Genomic DNA, 24,739 nt, shown 5'->3' with positions numbered 1-24,739 from the left:
TTGAAGGCATTTTATAAGCAAAAAAAAAAACAGACGAACACTTATCGTCACTATATTACAATAAATTTCTTTCACTAAAATCTTCAATGGTAATTTTTGAAGTGATGCTAGAGAAATATAAATAGCAAACCCCCTAGATCATGTCAAGACGAATAAAATGATACCAGCTTTGTCGCATTCACTCAAGTTTAACATAGGAAAAACCCCCGTAAGGCCGAGTGCAATGTGCAAAAACATCGAACTGAGAAAAACGCGTTTGAAGTTTCTAGCAACTTTAACTTTTGCTAAAGTGAAGCTACAGCGATATTAATGACATCATTCTGTAGCTCTATATTATAGGATAAATGGCCATGCTAAATTTCACTGTACCCACCCAGAATACTGCTCACAGCTTGTTCTAGAACTATAAAATAGTCATTGACTCAGCATGAGAATTATTTTTTTACTTTGTGGTCGTTCTAGTGCCTAGAAAGTGAAAGGAACACAAAAAAATTATGTAATAATGTTGTCCTTGGATAGACAATAGATTTACACAATGTTTAGGTCTAAAACCAAGAATATTTTTGCCAAAATTCTCACTATTTGCCATCATGACTGTTTACAGCAGACCAGGACTGTAAGCAGAATCCCCTGCTGGCTTGTGACACTTTGAAAGTCTTTCCTTTATTGAACTGCTGTCGAGATGCTCTCTTCGCAATTTTTGCAGCCTGTTCTTTTCCATCTCAAGGCTGCGACGCACGAAGTTATTGCCAGCGCTGTAGCCCAGCTTCTCGGCAATTTCCACGTTGCTCTTGGTTATGCCTTGGTTGAAGCGGCTAATGGCTTCGGCAACTGCCCTTTCAATGCTCCGTAAGGATGCATGCTGAGTTTTGGGGGCCTGCTGCCAAATCATAGCGTGCAGGCTCTCACTTGGGTTCTGGGTGATCCCATCGCTGCACCTTTCCAAGAGGGCATTGTCGCTCAGCCGCCTAAACACAGGCTCCAATGCCACAGTTACGAAATCAGGCAGGCTGTCCTTGTGTGGTGGCGGCTTCTCATTTCTCGCAAGAGCTGTCTGAAATTTGCACGGGAATTCAGGGCCTTCAGGGCAAAGGTCATGCTTTGGTGCTTCGTCAGTTGAAGACATGTGGTTCAAAGTTGCTAGAACAGCCTTCTGCATACCTGGAACATCATTCCTGTGGCTTCTCAATGCGTAGCCATAGTATGAGGTGATCTTCTTTATCTTTTGTTGCGTAAGTCTGCCCTTTCCACCAAATGAGCCATTTTGAGCTTTTTTTTTTCTCTACAAGGGTACGTAAGGCAACTCCCGTACGCTTGTGTACATGATTTATGCAGTCCTTTTTGGCCACCTTTATGAAGCCGTACACCTCTTTTTCTGTGAGTGCATGGAATGTCCTGCTGTCGCCGTCCGACAGCATTGTCGTATAATGAAGCTCGTGCTTTTCAAGTGACCACTCAAACAAGTGTAGCGCTGCCTCCACTTCCATCTGGCCAGCATTACAATCAACATTCTTCTGGCACAGAGGGGCATGCTGAATGAGCCAGGCAGAATGTCCTGCTTCTCCTTCCTTGGGTCCTGTGGTGCAAGCCAGGCAAAAGTTCGATAGCACGATATGGTCTATCACGAGGCCACTATACATCTCAACAATGCAGCCAACACATATATGCGAGCTATGTCCACGCGTATGCCAGGTGCCGTTATAAATGACGTCGACGTTTCCGGGCGCGTTGCCGAACTCCGCATAGAGCTCCTTGATGCGAGCAATGCTCGCCGCTTCGCATTCGGCAGCAGTCGCACAGCAGGTTTCTTTCATTATATTCATGTGGCTTTGGTAACTCTTGTGGTGAAGCCCTCGATGCGAAATATTCATCCCGGCGAAGAAGTCTGACAGAGCCGTTGCCCCCTTACCAATACTGTTGATGGCCTTCATGGCACGCATATTAACTTCAAACGGCCTTATTTTGGCGTCGGTCTCGTCAGCTATACGTGGGAACGAAAAACGTTCTTCGCGAAAGTCACAACTGCCGCACGTGACTATGAGCTTCGAACACAGCCCGTACTCTTTCTTGGCCTTTGAAATAGTGACGCTTCTTTTACCACATTCTGGGCACGCGACAAGTCCAAATAACGAGCGCATCGCCGCCAGATCAACAATAACAAATTCTGTCCCGATTTCTTTGCCACCATCCTCCAGATCAATATCTAGTTACTCGAACTTGCGTTTCGTCACGCACTGCGATGCGAGTGATGCCTTCAAGCCCGCTGCATTTCTCGCGCACTCAGCAAACTCGTCCGCCAAATAAAACGCCGTGTCAGTGCGGTCTAGGATGCTTCTGGAAGTGCAAGATGACGATCCGACGACAACACAATCCGATAAGGGGCTGCTGCAAGGCACAGGAGAGTGCACTGCTTCGGACACAAGCGGCCGCGGCTGCGCGCCGTTGTCGGAATGCGCCGCTTCGGTGGCATCGGGCGAAATCGGCTGCACGTTGTCGGCTGCTTTTTTCTGACGGGTGTTCCACGGGCGCCTCCGTTTCTTGCCGTACGCTTGGCGCGTCTTCTTCTTTAGACGAGCGTCTCCAATCATGCCGGCAAAAGACGGAAAGTCGGTGCGTCGGTCGCATAGCATAAGCAGGCATGTGCGGGAAGCAGACGAACTACGTGCGCGTACGGGAACCGGCGGCCGACGAACAATATACAAAAAAAAAAAAAAGCACGGGCAACTTTGGCCGCATCAGCCAATGGGAAGCGAGGAACAACGGGGCTCGCCTGGTGCGCGCGCGCTCCGACGGGCGGGCTTGAAGTCTTTTAAGTTCGCTAAGAAATCATTTAATAACAATTAAGCATTCCCAAACCACACCCGATTGCGCAACATTCACGGGATGCCCCCATCACTCTGCGTCGTATTTAGTCGAGTTCCCCTCGTGGGAAAATGCGGGTGGCTTTTGGCCTTGTTCTAACCCATGCAGAACGCGGTTTAAGCTACCTTCACCGCTGTACACCAGTGCCTTGTGGATAAGCCCGTTATGATTTAAAAGGAGCGGTTAGTGGTAGTCGATCGACACTGCACATTTTGTTCAATTGTTCATGCATGTATGCGCTGCATAATTAAGAGTGCTGGTATGATTGCTGACGTCTAAAAAAAGTTACTGGCAATCATTTTGAGCATAGGGTGACATTTCTGCTGTCCTGAAAAATCGTGCTCTAGTCAATTTTCCGCCACCCCTACTCCTTGGTTTTACGATTCTCCCGAATTTTACGGTCGCCAGCTTGGCAAAGCAACATTTGAATTTGCCGTCTGTTAAAGGACTTGAGGGGTGCGGCAAATGCTAATGTGGACTTCAGCATTGTTCGCTTAATGGGGCGGTTTAAAACACTACTTACATTGAAGAAGGGGCGATCATGTTCACTCTGCATGATTTAGGGGAGGTGGAATTGCTTGTCCATAACATTTTTTTTTCTAAATTTAAGCCTTCTGTTTTATACTGCTCCAAATTTGGTCTCATGATAAAAAATAGATATCCTTTTTTCGTAACCAACTCCGAATTTGGATTTTAGTGCTCTATAAGAAACATTTTGCTGCTCCAAATTTGCCCCAAACATGATTTTGGCTGTTGCACCCGACATATAGACCCCATTGAGCGAACGGGCTGGGTGGCCACGATTGTAGCTCAGTCGGTAGAGCATCGGACATGTTATCCAAAGGTCTCAGGTTTGTTTCTGACAGCGATAAGCTCTCTTTCTGTCCACTTTTGTTTTTTTGCATTTACATCACAATTACTACCACATTGTAGGAAGGAGAAATGTCTCAACTTGGCGAGCGAGCATGGCGGAACTTTGTTCATGCATGTGCTAGCAAGTAGTGCTACACAGACAAGGGCCACCAAGCGCACTTGTACAGTTCATGCCGATAACCACGTCATAGTTTCACAAAACTCTAACAAAGTCTTTTTCTCGTGCAATGTGGTGTCACGGACCGAGATTGAGTGAAGGGGTGGCCAGCAGTTTAACAGACATTATACCAACCTCCATGCGTTGAGCACCGTCTGGTGGAAAGAAGGCGAACGTGCACAGTTTTTCGACAAGTGGCTCCACTGCACCTCTGAGCCGATGTGCCGCCTCTTTTTTATGCACCATGGTTACTACTAATAACTATACTTTCCTTGGCATCATTGTCTGTTTGTTCTTATGTATAAACCTACAAGATTTTGCATCTGCTGGAAGAGAAGCGCATGGCCAGTCAGACGTATTTTAAAACTTATCTGCTGTTTTCTTGCTGCGTTTCAGAATCCGAGTCGAGTTTTCGTGGATGGGAAGAGCACCAACCAGCAGCTTCTGTCCAGCCTGCTGGAAGAATTGCGTTCTCTACTGTGTACAGCCGGCACCAGCATATAGAAGATATAATCCAAGGAAGATTACTAGAAATGATGCTTCTTTCAATGGAGGTGCAAACTATGTATATTTATGCCAAGAGACCATTTTTTCTTCGCTGCAGCCTCTTATTTTGCGTGTAAAGTAGTTGGGAGGCCATATTGTAAGCGTGCTGTTACCGCATGGAGGAGGAGGCAAAGGAGATAGAATTGCTTTCAACAGAATTGTTATAGCAGAAATATAAGCTTGAGGTTGTCTCCCGTAGTGGGGCAGTGGTGCCGACTTGAAGGTCACGAGTTCAATCAATCCTGGCTGCGGCAGTCACCTGTGGATGGAGGTGAAATGGCCTGTAAAATTTCAGTGCACGTTAAAAATGGTCCAAATATGGGAGCCCTTTATTATGACGTCTCTCATGATATTGTGGTTTTTTATTAAAGCTCGAGGTTGAAGCACGGTATGCCTTTTGATCGCTATTTGATAACTCCTATGTTGATTTTCTCAAACTGTCGGCGTGGGACAGGGATAACCCAGCATGAAACAGGCAAATCCGATTGACCACGTTCAAGCACTTGAGTTTTGATCCAGTCCACTTCGTTTAGCGGCTGTTTTATATCTGTTCTATTGACAAAGCGAGGCCTCCACCCATTATGTGCCTGTTCCACGGCTATTCTCACGTCTTGACTGTAAGACTAGCCTCAACTAATATTGTGCGGCTTCATCTTGTTTTTCTGTTCAATCCCTCGTCTATCTTGCGACCGAGGGCTCACAAAATAGACCCTCAGGAGTACATGGGCCTACATCATACTACATATATATGTATATAAATGGAGATCTGGGCCTTACAAAGGTGTTTCCTTATATAATTGGGTGAACAGAATGAAATTTAATACACTTATTTAAGTTTTTTTTGGCAGACTCTAAATCTCTGAGCAAATTTTAGTAGCTGCATTAGAACAAGAGATGTGCCGTTTCTGCGATGTCTTTTAGCACATTTCTTACAGGGATTTTTGGCAACTTTACTTTGTCAACCACAGAAATTAAGTATGTGCCGATTTCCACAAGTCCAACATAGCCGGCACTTGTACACCAAAAATTTTGCACCATGTTATAATTATTCATATTGATAAATAGTGTGTAGCATAAAATTTTCAGTCATATTTGCATCCATTTATATTGTATCAGAGGCTCATTGAAACCAATCTGTTTAGCATGATTTGCTAGGCTAGCTCTTTGGCAGTCTTGCCATGAACCTTGTTTTCGTGTTTGACAAAACTAAGGTGACAAAAAGAAGCTTGAGAAATTTTTAGAAATTGCATATTTTTTTGTTCTAATGCAGCTAAAAAAAATCTGCTCAGCATTTTGTAACCTGCAGAAAAAAGTGAATACATAGACTAAATTGCATCCATTTAACCCAAAAAAAAAAAGAAAGAAAACATTTTCTAAACTTTTGTCTCTTGATATGAGAGGTTGAGGGACCTAGTGTCTGTTTATTACAGGTTTGTCAAGCCAAGAGAAGCATATAACTTGTATTAGTGTTAGCACAGCACATGTTTGGTGCGAAGATGCTGACTAGTGGCTAAAAATAATTTCTTGGCGGTTGGCTCCTTCATATAAGGTGCAAGTCCCTGACTTAGGGTGAGTGCCTGCCCGCCTCTTGGTGCTGAGGTTTAATGCTCTGCGTCCAATAAAAAGTATGCGACAACAGCATTAGGGGTAGTTTACTTCTTTAGCCACTTATTTCAAGGTGCAAATTGCTGGCCGAGCAAAGTTACAATGAAGGGAACATAAAAAAGTAAGATAGAATCCTGTTAATATCGTCCATGTACACATAAATCTGCATGTAGCTGCAGCCATTCTGAGGCAGAAGTTTGGAGGTGCATGTTTTACATTTTGTGTGCACATACGCACACTCACAAGTACATCTAAATACACAACTGAAAGACGTCAGAAAAAAAGGTCATTTTTCGTTTCCTTGGTATGCAGTGTCAACTCGCTCTGCATGGCGAAGGTGGGAAAGCTATTTTAATTCGTTTTACTCTGAATATTGCAAGGAGCTTGTCCACTTTAAATAAATTTATGTAGACACACTGACCTTTTAATTAATTTATTTGTTATTACATAATATCAGACTCAAAAACCTAGTGGTGGGGAGAAAATTTTAATGCAATAACGTTAAAAAAATCATTCCGCAGAAAGTACGACGTCTGCATTATTGGTTGTGAGCAAGAAGTCTTGTCCATGACCAAAAAAACTGAAAAAGATGCAAATAAAATTATCGAAATTTCCAAGCTTGAGTGATAACTGAACTAGAGCCGTTTCAGTGGGGAACAAATTTTCTACCACACAGCAACCCATCTAAATTGAACTACAGTGAAAAAAGCTTAGCTCAGAAATGCAATTAAAATAAAAGTTCATGCTTTACAAACATGCACCTCCTGTATCGCAGTAATATTGTGTGGTACAAGTGTACATTGTAATTTGGTGTGCGAACATGCGATGGATTTCGTGATTCAAAGCCGGTCACCCATTACAAAAGGCACACGAAAAAGATTTCACGTGCATAATTGTTCGTAGTTTAAAGCATGCTACTTTTATTACACAGAATGCAGCCATCTGCGAAAGCTTTACTGACACAAGCCACATTCAACTTTATCTATTGCATTGTATTAATCCACAATTTAAACTTCTCAAGTAAAATAAGTATGCACTAAATGGCCAAAGCATATCACTATTGTGTTCAAATCTTGCAGGTGAAGCTTAAGGGTCCCTATTACTTGAAATGGCTAAAAGTTCATAGAACCAATTCCTGGCCAATACCCCAGAGTGGAGCTGTGTGGAAATGTGCTGATTATTGCAGATTAATTACACAAAGGCCATTGTATTGTTAGTACTGTGTATAGCCAAAGAACGCTTAGTTTTATCGCTCAGAGGGAAAAATAAGATTTTCAAGATCGACCCTATCGGGAAAACATACTTCTATCATATCAAGGATCCGACCCTTGTGTGTTCTGAAGTCTACAACCATTCATGCGCACATTCGTGATAAAAAAGAAGTCAGTAGCGCATCTCAATTAAACCCACCCCGATTGATATTTTTCGCTCTCTGCGGTGATCGCTGGAACTTGTTACTGGCGCATGGCCTCCGAGATGGTGCGCGCGCGATGGGTTTCTCTCAGGTCGTCCCATGGGCAGTCCCGATCGCATGGTGAGAGCGTTTTTTCAAAGGTAAGCGTGGCCCGCTTTTTTTTCCGTACCGCGGCGCTCCTTCGTATGGTAAAATACGAACTTCAACAAGAAATTCCTTATGCACATTTATAGACAAGAATAGATCAAGTGGCGCAGTGGCTCCACTTTCACAACAAGAGTGGGAAAGTGCTGAGAAGAGGGTTCCTAGTAGTGCATCAACAGGCTCTAACGGCATCCCAATTATGCTGATAAAGCAATTGGGTCCCAAGTCTAAGCAGACTTTGAGAGAAGCAGCGAGGAAAACAATTATCAATGGTGATGTCCCCGATAGATGGAAACTTAGCAGGATGAGCAAGATCTATAAAAAAAGGGGGGACAAAGCTGACATAAGCGACTACCGTCCTATAACAGTGACATCAGTACTCTTTCACAGAACACCATTACATTACATTCCAGCACCGTTGCAGACAGTGACTGCAGCGCCATGGTGAGTCATGGCACGAACTAATACGAGTGGCCTCACCTTTAGGTGTTTTGGATACCGCGCGCTGCCTAAGCACCAAAATCGTGCGAACATCCCTAGGCGCTCTAGTCCCTAGCGGTGCGCCGACGTCGATAGTCAGCGCTTCCTCTAGTTTGGTCGAGGTTGATATTGGTGTTGTGCGGCAGTGTGTATGGATTGCGGTATTCCTTGCGAATATGGTGATGTGGCAGTGATTCTCGGCCGACTGATCCTTCAGAGGGCGGAGATCGAGCGCCGTGGGTGTATCGTGCAAGCGGTAGCGTTGAATTACCAACATCCTGCCTCGATGTGATATGCTCAAGTGCTGGTTGTCTTGTGTGTGCTGTGTGGTGGTTTGTTTGACAAATTTAGTTCCCTGCACATTTGATGATACCTTAGTGTTGGCTGGTTCATGCAAGCCGTAGCGTTGAATTACGCCCGCGTAAGAGTGATCATGTTTGTGCAGACATACTTCTGAATGAGATTTAGGGTCTGATGCACTGTACTGACAACACCACTGTCACACGGGTTCTTGTTTGCTATGTTGTACCCTTTTATACCGCAGTTGGATGATGGCTGCACCGTATTTGATCTAATTAGTTTGGGCAGTTAGCAGTGACTAATACTGGTGTCACTCGAATACTTTTCATCAAGATCGGCAGGTCTGTTGCTGCTGCGCCGGATCCAGTTTGGCACCGACGCCCTAGCTGATTGCAATCAAAAGTGCCTGCGTGACACCGGCATGATCGCACGTGCGAATGCTCAAACCCTTTCTGTGCGCTCTTGTGGTGGTCTCTAGCTTCTTGGCTGCTGGTTGCATCAGTAGACGAGCATGCAAGAAAAACAGTTTACTACATATACAAAGCTATTCTATCAAAATTATGCAGAAAAGGTGCATCATACTGGGTAGCTAGGTCTGTAATAATGGGACGTCCGCAAATAAGCACATGTAAACAGAAGGACTGAAAGCTGGGCCAGTTGGTGACACTACTTTAACATACTTTACACAGCGCACGACTACGCGGGCACAAGAGCGATTTGACCCTTCTCTAGTGTCCGTGTAGTCCTGCCCTGTGTTACAATACATAGTGTGCATGTGCGTCACACAGCGCCGATTCGTCACTTCCGAAATGTGCCACCGACATGCCTGTGTACCTACCGACTCCGTGGCCGACCGCTGCCGTGCTGTTTCCTTGTGCATGCGCCCGTTCAGTTTTGCCTAACGATACAAGTTGGAGCAATTATCAGCTGCTGGTGAGGCAAGTTGATATAACAGTCCACAAATTGCGAGCAGAACGCCAGGGTGTTCTCTTTGCCAAATGTTATTACCTAAAATTGAGAACGCACATTGCGATTTTCCAAAAAGCACCGGCATGTTTGGCTGGCACAGTTTAACAAAACAGCTTGAAGAACCGGTGATAATTGCGTCTTCAGGTGTAACTTCATTACGGGTAAGTGCTATATCCAAGCACGTACCAGCAAACAGAGATAGGTACTGTATATACAAACTTGTCGGCGACCGCTGCGTGCACAATCAGCGTGTCAGGGAGGCGGTTGAAATTGTGAAGGCAATCGCGGAAATTCAGGTATTCAATCGAAACAAACTGTGAAAATTGATGTGAAACGCTATTCGTTCACTCGCGATTTGAAGTATAGCCGATCGATTCGAGTTGGGGGGTCAGGTTTTTTAAAAATTGGTCGATTTATTCCCTAAAACAGTCTGCATCATTTTTAGGGAAAATACTGTATATTAGCGCCCAACAACATAATATACAAGGTAAAAAATTCGTCATAACATACGCGAAAAAATGTGACCGGCATCAACGCGGCACGCACCTTGCGAAGTCTCTACCTTGCATAATGTATTCCGTCGTCGTTTCCACAAATTCAATCAAAGATGCTCAACATCAGCAATGTTCAAAACACTCAGGCAGCCGTACTGCCACTTTGGTGGTGTGGGCCGCAGCAATATATTAAAATTGTTATCAATAATATATCTTTTGTAAACTTGCCTACCTCTGCACGATGACTCGTTTTCGATGGGAGCTGTGCGCTTCGCTCATCCACTTCTAAAATTGCGGCTCGAGAGATTTTGAGCTTTCACTTGTTCTTGGACCACGCAATTGGTAGTGAAAGCGAGATTGGTAATGAAAGCGAGATAATGGGCCCTCTTAGATTGTGGCGGGCAGCCTGTGTACGCGGAGACTGGTATACGTGTCACACGTTTTGATTTTCCAGTCTTGTATCGAGTGAACAAGCGAGGCCGTCCTAACCCGATGAGCTCGTCAAAGCATGACAACGAAAAACCGCACAGATTCTCTTCAAACATCGTGCACAGCAACAGATGACAAGCCCTTAACAAACCACGCTGCAGCACGCTAACTGCTGTAGGTACCCAGCGAGGCACCCGGGCATGGCGGGAGATGGCGACATCAGCGGAAGTGACATCACATAAACACTTTGTATACGTTCAAGCACATGTATGTGTTCGGTCTTGCTAAATCAAGTATCACATGAAAATTGAAGGACATTTCATTCTTTAGGAAGTACAATGTCATTTTGGGTCTTATTACTAGTTTTCCTGCGTGTTATTTTTTAATCATAAGGATGTGATGTTTACTTCACTATCAGATTTGTTCCCGCTTAGTAGTCGGTGCACCATACAAGCATACAAGCTTTTGGTCTTCGTTGGTGCGTGTACGCAATGTTAAATAGCATGAAGCTACCTTACTCGGCTCCTCTATATTATAAATAACTTCAGTTCTTGGGATACGCACAATGATAAAGTAATATGGTTCTTGTATTGTGCGAAGTTTCTCAAAATTTTGTTGAGCCTCGTAAAAGACAAGTCCACTTGTCAAAACGTCGTCTCCAGCACCCTTTACAAAATTTTCATGGCTCCCCAATGTGTAATATTTACTAATAAATACTAATAAAAATCTATCTAGCAAAACCATCTTATGAAGCTCCTAATCTAACAAAGAATTTCCATTCACCAGCAAATATCTGTAGAATGTAACGTCTTCAGACCGATTTAACGTTTTTTTAAAACGGCTATGTAAAAAAGCTGTGATTTCTTTATATATAATTTTGCTGTAACAGATTTGAGTATGCGCTCTGACACTACAACATTGAAGCATTTATGTGCCCTCGTTTTACTTTTATGGAGCTGCATGCCGTAAGCCTTTGCAGAACAATGAATGCAGCTTTTGGCAGTGCTCTTACGTTTCAGATGGTGGCAGAGGTGACGGTGGTTGCTTTTGTTATTTCATGGCTTATGTGACAGAAGGCACTGGTCACTACTAGGCTTTTTTTTAGCTTGTAATGCTCGCACAATCACTGCATTCATTCCCCTTGTCATTGCATATCGGTAACTTGTCATAGCCACATGTCTCCCTGGTCTGCATCACCCAGACATGGTGTCCCTCTTCTATGTCAAATTTGCCCCTACGTATTTTTAAGACACAAAGGTCAGGCTAGAAGTACTCTTTTCTATTCTAATCGGTCCATGTTCTTGTAGAAGTGACAAATATATGGCTGTTTTTAATGACAAAGTAATGAGAAAAGGGGTCTAGGGGAGTTCAATGTTTCGACAGGTTATTCATCATATCCTGCATCGAAAATTATTGGCACTTATGTGTGCCACACATCAGTGCCAATAATTTTCGATGCTAGGCTCACATTGAGAGCATACTAACTAATCACAATCTGTGAACTTGTTCTCTACCTAACAGAAAGACAAGGAATCACTGATACCTAATGAATCTTGTTTTCAGGACCCTAGCTTGGGAAGAGTTAGGAATAAGAGTTAATGGAATGTATCTCAGTAACCTGCGATTCGTTGATGACATTGCCTCGATAAGTAACTTAGGAGATGAATTACAGCTCACGATTACAGAACTGAACATTAAAAGCAGAAATGTAGGCCTGAAAATGAATGTCCACAAAACTAAAGTAATATGGTACAGTCTCGGCAGAAAACAGCACTTTGCGATAGGTGGAGAGACACTGGAAGTTGTAAAGGAATATGTCTTCTTAGGACAGATAGGAGCCGCGAAGCCGAACCGTGAGAGTGAAGTAACTAGAAGAATAAAGATGGGGTTGATCATATTCAGCAAGAATTCTCTAATCATGAATGGTAATCTGCCACTAACCTTCAAGAGGGTGGTATATAACAACTGCATCTTGCCAGTATTTACCTACGGAGCAGAAACCTGGAGGCTTACAAAGAGGGTTGAGCTTAAACTGAGGATGACCCAGTGAGCGAAGAAAAAGAAAATGATAGGTATAACTTTAAAAGACCAGAAGAGAGCAGTGTGGGTGAGCGAACAAACCAGGTATAACATGGCAATGAAACGCAAACGCACTGGGTTGATTGCACGTGGGTTGATTGGCAGATCATGGGTGATGCCTTTGCCCTGCAGTAGGCGTAGTCAGGCTGATGACGACACCTTCAATGTTTGACGAGGTTTAGATTTAGGTGTTAAGCAAAAAGTGAGAGCGCCAAAGTAGCGTTGAAGGCAAAGCACTCGCTTTTAGGGGCGAAGCTCCTTAGGGCGTGGGCGAAGCTCCTTAGGGCGTCCCCTGTAGCCTGTATGTAGCCATCTCTAGTTTAGTTCTTGCAGTGTTCACTAGATGGCGGTACCGTCCCCTGTATGTAGCCACCTCTAGTTTAGTTCTTGCAGTGTTCACTAGATGGCGGTACCGTCTCCTCTATGTAGCCACCTCTCGTTTAGTTCTTGTAGTGTTTACTAGATGGTGGTACTTGTAGCTGATGATGCAAAGATGCAAGATGTTATAAACTAGAAAGCGGTACTTGTAGTTGATGAAAGACGCGAGATCTTATAAAATAGGAATGATGTCACATATGGCGCGTGTCATTGGTTGAAGGCAATCGTTCGGTTTAGTGCGGCGACGTACGCTAGGGGGAGCGTTGTAATAATATCCGTTCGCTGTTGGCGCGCGCTCGGAGTCGCCGGATGGATAAGGCTGCACAGCGGAGAGAGCGCAAGGCGGCAGCAGCGCGCGCTCGCAGACAGAATCCCGATGTGCGAGCGCGCGAGGCAAGGGACATCGCAAGTCATCCATCGTCTAAGAACAAATAAAAGTTGATTTGTGTATATATTTATGCAGATCGCAATTTACAGGGGTCACTTGACACACCAGTCATACAATATATGTATAATGCGGTGGTCCACTGCGGCTCATGTCAGCAGAACCCTAACAACAACATTTGCCAAAAGCGTGAGCAATAAGCTTGTTTGCAAGACCGAACATGTACAGTACGGTCTACTGTTGAGGAACACACCCGAGCGCGTGGATGGATGGATGGATGAATGTTCTGTGGCTGTACCCTTTAGATGGATGGATGGGTGGATGGATATGGCTGTACCCTTTAGATCGGGCAGTGGCTAGTGCCACCAAGCCGTAATACTTCATGAACCAAAAACTATATTTTTTTTTTTCCCTTAAAAAGTGAGTTCAAGGATTCGTACTTTGCAGTGAAGAGTTTAATTTTCACTCGTGCATTGACTTTAGCCACCAATCAGATAACCTCCTTCTAGTTAAGTCCACCCGCTTAAAGTCTATTTTGCCCTCCCGGTCCCTAAACCACAGTGCTTTGAAAAACTCTGCGCCATCATCCTGAACTATAGGGTGAAGCCCTTTACAGGACATTATCAAGTGTTCGGCAGTTTCTTCTTCCTCTCCACACGCACTGCATACTGTTTCTACCCCTTCGTATTTGGCCCGATATGTCTCGGTTCGCAATACTCCCGTCCTGGCCTCAAACAGCTAGAGAACTACCCCGAGTATTATCATAGATCCTTTCATTGGCAATTTCCTGCTTAAAAGTTCGATAGATCTCTAGTGCGGGCTTCTTAATCATGCCCATTCTCCACATGTCAGTCTCCGTTTCCTTCACTTTCTTCTTAACCGATAGTTCTTTTTGGTTTGGCCACCTGCTGTTTTCTAATAGTATTTACCTGTCAACTTCCTGGTTCGCTTCCTCCCTTTTGTATAGACATTCTTCATGTACAAGTAGCTGAAAACCTTCCTAGCCCAACTCTCCTCCCCCATTTCTCTCAATCGCTTCTCAAATTTTATCTTGCTGCTAGCTTCCCTGCCCTCAAATGATGTCCATCCCATATCACCTTGTACTCCCTGATTTGGTGTATTCCCGTGAGCTCCTAAAGCAAGCCTACCTATTCCACGTTGCTTAATTTCTAATCTTGCTTGAACTTCTGACCTCATGCACAAGACCGCATTGCGGAACGTCAGCCCAGGAACCATGACCCCTTTCCATATTCCTCTCACAACATCATACCTATTGTAGTTCCACAGTGCCCTATTTTTCATCACTACTGCATTCCTGTTACCTTTAGTCGTCACGTATATTTCGTGTTCCCTCAGGTACTCGGTCTCATTGCTTATCCATACACCCAGATATTTGTATTTATCTGTTATCTCTAGCGTGACCTCCTGTATTCTAAGCTCACTACCTTCGTTGTCATTGAAAATCATGACTGCTGATTTTTCCTTACTGAATCTAAAATCTAAACTATCTCCCTCATTACCGCAGATGTCCATCAATCTCTGCAAATCTTCCTTGTTGTTGGCCATTAGCACTATATCATCTGCGTACATTAATGCTGGTAGTGCCTGCTCAATAAGTTTTCCTTGTTTGACTAAAGAGAGGTTGAAGCCAAGTCCACTTTCCTCTAATTTGGCCTCTAATCCTTGTAGGTACATCATGAATAATAAGGGTGACAGGGAGCACCCCTGCCTAAGCCCCCGTTTTACCTCTGCAGGCTTGGATACCTGTTTTTCCCACTTTATAACTACCTTGTTACCTTTATAGATACCCTTTAAAAGATTAGTGACTACATGTTCCACGCCTAGTGTGTCCAGTATTCCCCACAATTCCTCTTGAACCACGCTATCGTACGCTCCCTTGATATCCAAAAATGCTAGCCACTGGGGCCTGTGTTCCTTTTCTGCTATTTCGATGCACTGCGTCAGTGGGAACAGATTGTCTTCCAACCTCCTGTTTCTGCAGTTCCCGCAGCACCCCCTCATCCTCTATCCATGCGGTCTTTCCTTTATAATCTGCATCGCCAGCCTGTAGACCACTTATGTCACTGTTATAGGACGGTAGTTGTTTGTCAGCTTTGTCCCCCTTCCCTTTATAGATCATGTTCATCCTGCTAAGTTTCCATCCGTCGGGAACTTCACCATCGATTATTATTTTGCTCACTGCCTCTCTCAAAGCCTGCTTAGACTTCGGACCTAATGTCTTTATCAGCCTAATTGGAATGTTATCTGGGCCTGTTGATGTACTACTAGGAACCCTTTTCTCAGCCCTTTCCTACTCTCGTTGTGAAAATGGAGCCATTGCACCACTTGATTCGTCCTTTCTATTGTGGTGCGTGAAGTACTTCTTTGATCGGGCGGTGGTTAATGCCACCTAGCGGTAATACTTAGTAACTAACCACTAGATTTATCTTTTTTTTTATTAAATAGCAAAGTTGAACGGGTACTTTGCAGTGAAGGGTTTAATTTTCACTCGTGCCTTGACTATAGCCACCAATCAGATAACCTCCTTCTAGTTGAGTCTACCCGCTTAAAGTCTATTTTGCCCTCCCTGTCCCTAAACCCCAGTGTTTTGAAAAATTCTGCGCCATCATCCTGAACTATAGGGTGAAGCCCTTTACAGAACATTATCAAGTGTTCGGCAGTTTCTTCTTCCTCTCCACACGCACTGCATACTGTGTCTACCCCTTCGTATTTGGCCCGATATGTCTCGGTTCGCAATACTCCCGTCCTGGCTTCAAATAGTAGAGGACTACCCCGAGTATTATCATAGATCCTTTCTTTGGCAATGTCCTGCTTAAAAGTTCGATAGCTCCCTAGTGCGGACCTCTTAATCATGCCAATTCTCCACATGTCAGTCTCTGTTTTCTTCACTTTCTTCTTAAGCGGTAGTTCTTTTTGGTTTGGCCACCTGCCGTTTTCTAAGTATTTACCAGTCAATCATTCTGAGCCATAGGGTGAAGCCCTTTACAGAACATTATCAAGTGTTCCGCAGTTTCTTTCTCCTCTCCACATACACTGCGTGCATAGCGGTAGATGGATGTATATATGTGGCTGTATAATAAATGGATGGATATAAATGTATAAATATTTGCGCGTGCCCCTACGCGGCTTCTCCCCGGAGGCTTTCCTATTCTAGCCACTTTCCTATTCTAGCCATTGTAGCCACGCTATGGTGGCTAAAGGGAGAGGTGTCAGAACAACACCACCTATATAAGTTACCACCTAGATAAGTATCTGGGTGGTGTTGGTCAGAATCGTCGCGGCCACGCCTTGAAAGGAGGCGTGCTAGTATTTAATCTCGCCGCCAAGAGGCGCGCAAGTCGCCACCGTGATCAGTCGAGAGCGCACGCCAGCCGCTAGCGCGGCACTTTTAGTCGCTTGCTCGTGTGCTCGTAAGTCGCGACGTCGGCGCTTTGCCTATTTGGACTTGTTCGGGATCAATACGTGCCAATGTGACCATGCCACAGTGATGGGTAACCAGCAAACATACTGCTTGGCACCTGGATGCAATGCGGGATATGTTTCGGCCCGCAAACAAGGGAAGAAAGCGTCTCTCTTCGCTGCTCCCGCCGACGATGAACAGAGCAAGGCCTGGGAGCGTACGATTCCTCGCGCTGACAAACCACTGGAAAAGAACTGCGTTGTGTGTGAAGCTCATTTCGACGAAAGAGTCATCGTCCGTAGCTACAAGCATGTTATTAACGGGTTCTTAGCAACTTGGGAAAAAGCTGTACCTAAGGAGGGTGGATTCCTGAGTGAATCAACTGCCGAAGGACTCCGCGTCACTCTAAGCAGTACCCTTTTTATCCGGCACTATGTCACGAAAACATTGGGCTATAAATACTTGATGACGTCTCGCCTCTGCCAAGGCGCACTTAAAATATTTTTTTGGAATTCTGGAATTCTGAAGCAAATGTCTGGCTCGAATTATCACCCTTCACCGACACAATTTTTGATCTTTGTGAATTACCTGAGTTTATGCAGTTTAGCGCAGTCACCCTGCAGTGGAAACATACCTTCTGGAGTTTCGAGCAGCCTTCTATGTCCTTTCATCCACAATAGTTCAATAAAATTGCAGGATTAGCTGGATGAGCTGCTAGATGTGGGGCGCCTCAATGAGGTTTATGAAATTATCATTGCTTGTGAAGCCCTCCCTGACCACACTGATCTCATTGGACGCAATAGTGACTCCCTGATTACTTATTGCGTCAGTGGCTATGTGGCCCTGAAGATGCTGAAAAAGACGAAGTGCAACGGATGTAGCAGGTTGTTGCTTCACTCTGAGAATTCCAGCTTGCTTCCGGTAGAATCATGCCTTCTGTACCCGTCCGAGTCCTTAACAGGCCTGGTCAAAGCTATAGAAGATGCATTCATTGATTGCTTTGGTTCAGCAAGTTGAAAAGTGACAGCATAAAAGACCTTATCTCTTGCCTAGCATGCTGTCTGTAGAGGCTAAATATGGTCAGTTGTAAACACTGAACACCACAAACTAGAAGTGACAGATCAAATAATTAGATTCTTTACACTGACCAGAATGCATTTTCTCGTTGCTGGAGAAAATGCGTCTGATCAAAAAAAAGAGGAAAAATGAAGTTCTTGAAGTTGAGAGAGACGTTCGATTTAACTCTCATAATGTTGACTCAGCGTACAAGGTTTTATTTTATGTTATTGCGCATTCCTCACACTGTGTTGTTTCCTGTGATTTTTACTATTAATTGTATTTTTCACATTGTTACGAATTTCCCGTTAACAATTGTGATTTCATTGTCTGGTTGTGTTTGTGGCTGTATATATGTTTGCCAATCAAATCTCAATGCCATGTGTGCATGTATGCCCATTTTATCATCGTATATATACTGTTCTTTTTAGTAGACTTGTTCACTTGCTTTATAGCCGAGTTTCATATAACTTGCAGTTCTCTCCAACCTTAATGCATATGCTGTGTTTATTTTTCATGTTGCTTTTCGCTTTCGTGAAAATAAATGCCTTAATTGCTTGTAAAAGTAGACGTTGATTGCGCAAGTCAAGAAGATAACGGTTGTCGATACCTTAAGTGCATTAGGACGTCATGGAGAACACTGCGGCATCAAAGTGAAGCTGCACGTTTTTTTGCTTTGGTGTCAAGCTCACGACAAGTCACTTGATTCTCTATCTTCTAAGCTTCGTAGCTGTATACTACGAAGTGAATAGAAAACACTAGTTTTCATTGTCAAGACGTGCTTTGCTGCGTGACGCCATAATTGTGACAGGTAGACTTTGTTATAATCCGCTGGGTAGCGTGAAATATTTGGAACGAAAAAGCGCGCGTGTGCGAGGAGGGCCATTTCGAAAGCGACCGCAGCGCTGCTGCATCTAGATGAATCCTCGCTTGCTCTTTGGCGCGCCGATGCTGACACTTTTTCTTATAGCCACCATAGCCGCGCCTTGAAACAACGTTTCTAGACTATGTAAGTTGCAAAACTCCCCGCGTCAGACTACTCAGCACACGGCGCCGGGACAGCTTCTGGTTTGGTGGCACTGGCGACGCAATAAGCTTCTGCTAGCAGACGAAAACGCGTAGTCGTCGTGGCAAGACGCCGAGGCGGCCGTTCTGAAAGAGCTTTGCCAACAGTATATTATCGATATTTGTTGTGCTGCCGCAGAAACTTAATACTGCGTAATATTTAGCGGTGTAAGGCAAAAATAGTATAATTATGGCTTCCTGAACAGCCCACAATAAACAATGCTTGATATATATAGCATAACATACACGAGTCTTTCGCTATTTGCTAGTTGGTGTACGTTCGCAATAGATTTTTAGACGCGAAAGACTCAATTACAGTGTCTTGAATCGTCTCTTTTGGCTGTGTTTTTCGTGCTTGAAAATAAATTACAACTATATGGCACAATCTCGTGACTTTTGTCTGGTTATGTAAACAGCTTTTTTTTCTTTCATGTCAGTCACACTCTTTAGCAACTTAGACAGTCGAAAAGCTACGCGTGCGGCCATTATCTTATAAATGTCTTCCCTCTGCTTCTTTTTGAGTTCCTCTATTGAAACCTGTTAACACAGCTGCAGCCAAAGCTTCGAGCAGAGACCGCACTTTTGGGTATCGGTGAGCACTTCGTAGTCATCACTCACGAGTCTGCCTGCTGACGCACTGGGACATTATGAACACACTTTCAGCTTTTCTATATCCTGTCGGGACTTATTTCACTGTCTTCGAACCCAGTTCTCGGAGATAGTCTATTCTTTTTCGCCGATGATATTCAGGAAAATACCCCACTCGTATCGGGCAGCTTTCGCTTTGTCGCGGGCCCCGCGAAGAAGGTAAGCGGGTAAATTCGGGAACACATCCTTCGACGAGGTCCCACTTTCCTCTGGCGATTTGTACCTTCTTACCATATGACGTGAGTGAAAGCCTTCAGGATGTCCTCCTCATGAAAGTGCATATCACACACACGTGAGGTGCTAGGAAGTTTTTATCCGCACGAGAAATAGCGTGGTCCCATACCTCTCGCTGCTCAGGTACACGTGGGTACCAAAGAAATGTTGTGGTGTCTCTCATTTCCTGTAGCTACTCTACAGCCGAGAACGCAACATCTGGGCATGATGAAAACACGCAACACATACAAAGCAGAACAGGGCACGCTGAAGCACAAAACTGTTCACGCAGAAAGAAGCCTCCACCGATATCGACGCACTGCAACATGCACAGGCGATTGAGGTTACGGGAATAACACAAGCGAGCATGCAGTGAGTGTATCCGGATGCGACAGCAGCGCCACATTTGTCGCTGGCAGCGGCGGCGCCGCGCAACGCCACTCAGTTTTGCAACTTACCTAGTTCTAGAAACGTTGCCTTGAAAGGAGGCGTGCTGGTATTTCATCTCGCCGCGGAGCGGCGCGCAAGTCGCCTCCGTGATCGGTCGAGAGCGCTTGCCAGCCGCTAGCTGGCAAGTGGTAGGTGTTTTGTAGCGGCACATTTAGTCGCTTGCTCGTGTGCTCGTAAGTCGCGACGTCGGCGCTTTGCCTATTTGGACTTGTTTCAACTTGTGGACTTGTGGAGTTTCAACAAGTTGAAAAGTGACAGCATAACAGACCTTATCTCTTGCCTGTCTGTGAAGAAGTTAAATTTGGTCGGCTGTGAACACGCCAAACTGGAAGTGACGAATCAGATAATTAGATTTTTTACACTGACCAGAATGCATTTTTTCTTGCTGGAGAAAATGCGTCTAATCAAAAAAAGAGAGAAAAAACGAAGTTCTTGAAGTTGAGACGTCTGACTTACTTGTCACAGTATTAACTTAGCGAACAAAGTTTTATTTTATGTTATTTCGCATTACTCACACTCTGTTCTTTCTTGGGATTTTACTATTGTCTTGTTCACATTGTTATAAATCCACCATTAACAACTGTGATATCACTGTCTGGCTGTGTTAACATATGCAGAAATTTTTTTGTGAGCTGGTTTGTGACTGTATCTATGTTTGTCAATGAAATCTCAATGTCATGTGTGTATGTATATGCCAATTGTATCCTCGTATATTTACTGTTCTCTTTAGTAGCCTTATTCTCTTGCTTTAGTTGAGTTTCATATAACTTGCAGTTTTTTTTTACCCTAATGCATATGTTGTGTTTAGTTTCATGTTGTTTTTCGCTTTCGAGAAAATAAATGTCTTGCTGACAAAATTAGACCTTGACTGCGCGAGTCATGAAAATAACGGTTACCGATACCTTTACGTGCATCAAGACTTGACGGAGAACACTGCGGTATCAAATTTGAAAACTGCACGGACTTTGTTTTAGTGTCAAGCTCACGGCAAGTCACTTGATTCTCTATATTCTAAGCTTTGTAGATGATATACTAAGAAGCGAATTGGAAACACTAGTTTTCAGTGCCAATACACGCTTTGCAGCACGCTGCCAGAATTGTGACAGGTAGACTTTGTTACAATCCACAGGGTAGCGTGAAATATTTGCAACGAATAACGAACGATACGTGCGAGGAGGGGCATCTTGAAAACGACCGCAGCGCCGCCGCATCCGGATGAATTCTCGCGTGCTCTCCGGCGCGTCGATGCTGACACCTCTCCTTCTAGCCACCATAACCGCGGGCAAATGAAAGTGGGCGTTTTAGTTGCGCCTGTGTTCTCGGTGTGCTTGTGTGATAAGTGAGCTTACGGAAGCTCATTACGCCGCGTTTCACTGGTTTGGCACAACGCTACTACGGCGTTCTTTGCGGCATCGTCATGTACAACTCCATTTCGCTGTCACATGGAGGAGACTCTATCGAGTTGGTTCCGTTCGGTAAGATGGGAGCATTTCTCAACCTGCCTTGTGCGCTTAGCTGTGTACTACATGTTGGTGTTTCTTCGCGTAAGTACCCATAACCGAATCCGAGAAGGGAAAGAGCTGAGGAGCTGTTCTAAACGTGGACATCTAATTGACATATCCGTTTCGGTGAGGAGCGCATTCACTGACCCCAGAAAGCGGTGATGTGATCTCGCGCTTGAGCTCATCGATCCACCGAACTACGGTCGGATATAACGTAAGTCTTGAGAGGCGTCTACCAGATGACTGAAGCGCAGCAGCCAATCGCTTCTGCGACTAAAGAAATAGTCGCGCTCATGCAATGCTCCCCGGAGGCGAAGTCACCGGCAGTTCGGCGTCTAACGTGAGCCTGGAGTGCGCGCCCATTGGTGCAGGCATGTAGGCATCCGTCTTTGAGTAGGAAGTGCCGCGAGTTTCGTAAGCTGTATCCGTCGGGAGTGGAGACATCCTTAGATGAAATCATGTTTGCAGAGCGTTAGAAAACGAGTAGTTAGTTACAGTGCAACTAGAAATAATCGCGGTCAGGAAAGAGCGCTGACTAACAAATTGTATTAGCGAAAACACTAGAAATGTATACACACGATAGCAAGCAGCCCACCATAGTACAATCACACAATGTATTGCATTACATGTTAATAGGGGTTTCGGCGCAAGCACGAAAGTGCTGGAAAAAAAGCGTACGAAAGGCAAAGGGTGGGCCTACCTTTCGTCCCTCGCCTTCCCTGCACCTTTTTTCCAGCACTTTCGTGCTTGCGCAATCCCTATCAACATGGAACTGGACAAACTAGCCTAAGTAGCCGTTCTTATTCATTGTGTTACAGCCAGATACTTGATGTCTTGTTAAGTGAGAACAGCAGCACAACTTTACAATCTATTGCGTCGCTGCCAGATGCTCAATTTCTTTTTTAGTGTGTGTGCGCAACTGAAGGCATGCTAACACAGGGGTCTTCCAGCAGTTGCATTTTATTAGCCTAGATGATCTCGTGTGTTACCTGCTGACTATGTTTTGTGACAACAGTGCACTTTTCAAATTCTGGTTTGCAACCACAATATCTACAATGAATGCTCATATGGCCTTGAACATCAGTGTTTACACGATAGTGATGCTCCTTTAAATGCTCATTCAAGCACCTGTCCGTTTGCCTCGCGTGCTTCTTGCCACAGGACAAAGGATTAGGTAAACAACAGCCACAGCACATGCCAATTGCCTCCTATATTTGGTTGCAGTAGCTCCTTTGTGCAGACTGAGCATGTGTTCACACAATCTGGGGCAGAGAAAACAACCTTGATGTCAATTTTATCATGCATCTTTTTCAAATTGTGTGAAATCTTTTGTAGGTAGGGGAGCACCATGACACTCTTTGAGTCACCTGTCCAAGTACGATACTCGTCTTTTGCTTTCTCTAGGCTCGTATTTCCAGCATAGGTGATCGCACGAGATGTATAAAACCTTAACAAGGCATCCTGCAGCAGCTCATGTGTCAAAAATTACAGGTGCCATACACTTGTCAAAATGGCAGCTTCCAAGTCCTTATCATCGCAGTAACAAAGCATGAGAAAATCTACAAAACATGAGACCTGTACAACAGCCTTTTTCTCAAGGGGGCTAGCCAAGGTTCGGTCATGGTAAGCGAGAAAAATGTCACAAAAGAAAAAACTGCCAGGCCTGCAGGAGACGCACAGTGCTGTCAGAGCGAAAGCTGGAAGCTGCCTTTCAAAGCCCTTTTTTTAACATCCTTCAGGTAACTACTAAAAGCACACTTGCAGGGTACCCACTACGTCATGAATCATTCTGTAGTAGGCAGGAATTCGCTATGCAATCTTTCGTCATTCTTTGTAGAAGCGTGGTACATACGGCAAGGAACTTTGTGCAATTTTTTTGTGCTTTGGCTGATGACTATGATGAATTACTCCAAAATCTTTTGTAATCCTCACAACCCCCTACAGTGGGTATGCGCCACAGTTAATAGGTGAATGAGATCAAGCTTTTGCAACGGGTTTGAGCAATTGAGGACCCACTCATTGCACAATTCGCGTTGCGTGACACCTGGTTGTGTCTTTGCTGCTCTAAAGTGCTTTATTACTCTTGTTAACGGGAATCCTTTCTCAAAGTCAAACCTGCCTAAGGCCAGTTTGCATTAGAGTTTCAAGCATCGGTGTGGCTCAGTGATAAAATGCAGGGCTTTTATTTAGTTTTTTATTCTTATTTCGTGCTATAGTGGTTGCGGACACTCAGCGGCAGACAACTACAGCGCACGCGACCCTTGTTGTGATCTTGTGAGAGCTTTCGCTGTCACGAAATAGAATGAAGAAATAGAATGTCTGGCTGTGATGCAATCGATTGAGAGGTTGTGTTGAGGTGTGCTCCACTAAAGGGGCCCTGCCACACTTCTTGAGCATGGCCAGAAAATGGTGCCGATCGGTACTAAAGGCTCTTGAGAACACTCGAGGCAAATAATATAGTGGAGCACGGGGCCTGGAATTCACAATGAATTATGAAATCACTTTCTCTTCTCTCGACAAATGACGAAAGGCGCTCAAAAATCACTCGTAGAAGGCCATCTATTACCCACCTGCTCATTTGAACATGGCGCGCCCGATCGTTACAGGGCTCACCACCAGTGGCTGAATCTTGCCTATGCGTGTACTCGCGATCGCACTAAAAAAGCAGTTTACTTGAAGAAAAAAAAAATGGGGCTCAAGGTCACGAGACGCGCGTGACGTATCTTCTTTGATCCTGCCATCTTTTTCGGCTTAGCTTACAGCACTTTCGTCGAGATGAGAGAACAGGGAATGCCATTGCAGCGAACGACAAATCTTTGTAACCCCGCTCGTACTGGACAGCTTCTTAAAATTTTTGCAGTGTTGAATTTGTGAGACAATAAGCTATGTTTATACATTCCATGTTTACTTGAAAAAGTGTTTCAGGGCCCCTTTAACAAGGCATCAAGTATCTGGCTTTAATGCAATTGGTTGTGCTATTGTACTGTGGTGTGCTGCTTGCTATCATGTGTGTATATTTCTAGCGTTTTCACTAATCAAATTTAGTTGAAGTCAGTGCTCTTTTCTGTCCATGCTTCTTCCTACTGTAGTTACGGTGCAACTACTCGTTTTCTTGCACTGTGCAAATATGTTCTATAAATACTTGTTTTCGTGCATTGTGCAAATATGTTCTGTAACTACTCGTTTTCTTGCACTGTGCAAATATGTTGATTCCAAATCGCCAACTAGCCCAAGCATCTGTCTTATCCTTAGACGGGGCTCATGCTGCC

The 24,739-nt window shown here is 44.4% G+C and overlaps 2 protein-coding genes across 14 annotated transcripts in view; both read left to right on the top strand.

Annotated features, from left to right (window-relative positions):
* Positions 1-4,489, top strand: part of g (adaptor-related protein complex 3, delta 1 subunit-like garnet) — a 330,226-nt gene extending 325,737 nt beyond the window's left edge. The window contains exon 36 of the mRNA XM_075875995.1: positions 4,289-4,489. Coding sequence (XP_075732110.1) covers positions 4,289-4,396 — 108 coding nt within the window. The 3' untranslated portion in view covers positions 4,397-4,489. The remainder of the gene's footprint in view (positions 1-4,288) is intronic.
* Positions 4,490-21,196: 16,707 nt separating this feature from the next.
* Positions 21,197-24,739, top strand: part of LOC119180580 (uncharacterized) — a 161,873-nt gene continuing 158,330 nt past the window's right edge. For 5 of the 13 annotated variants that reach the window (XM_075876060.1, XM_075876061.1, XM_075876057.1 and 2 more), the window contains exon 1: positions 21,198-21,443. In XM_075876060.1, the coding sequence (XP_075732175.1) occupies positions 21,386-21,443 (58 nt within the window). In that variant the 5' untranslated portion in view covers positions 21,198-21,385. Of the gene's footprint in view, positions 21,444-24,739 lie in introns of all 13 variants that reach the window. The other 8 variants (XM_075876058.1, XM_075876054.1, XM_075876055.1 and 5 more) reach the window with 6 other exon arrangements.

This window comes from Rhipicephalus microplus, chromosome 10, assembly GCF_043290135.1.
Source record: "Rhipicephalus microplus isolate Deutch F79 chromosome 10, USDA_Rmic, whole genome shotgun sequence".
Classification (NCBI taxonomy): Eukaryota; Metazoa; Arthropoda; class Arachnida; order Ixodida; family Ixodidae; genus Rhipicephalus; species Rhipicephalus microplus.
This window is presented reverse-complemented; position numbering and strand designations above follow the sequence as displayed.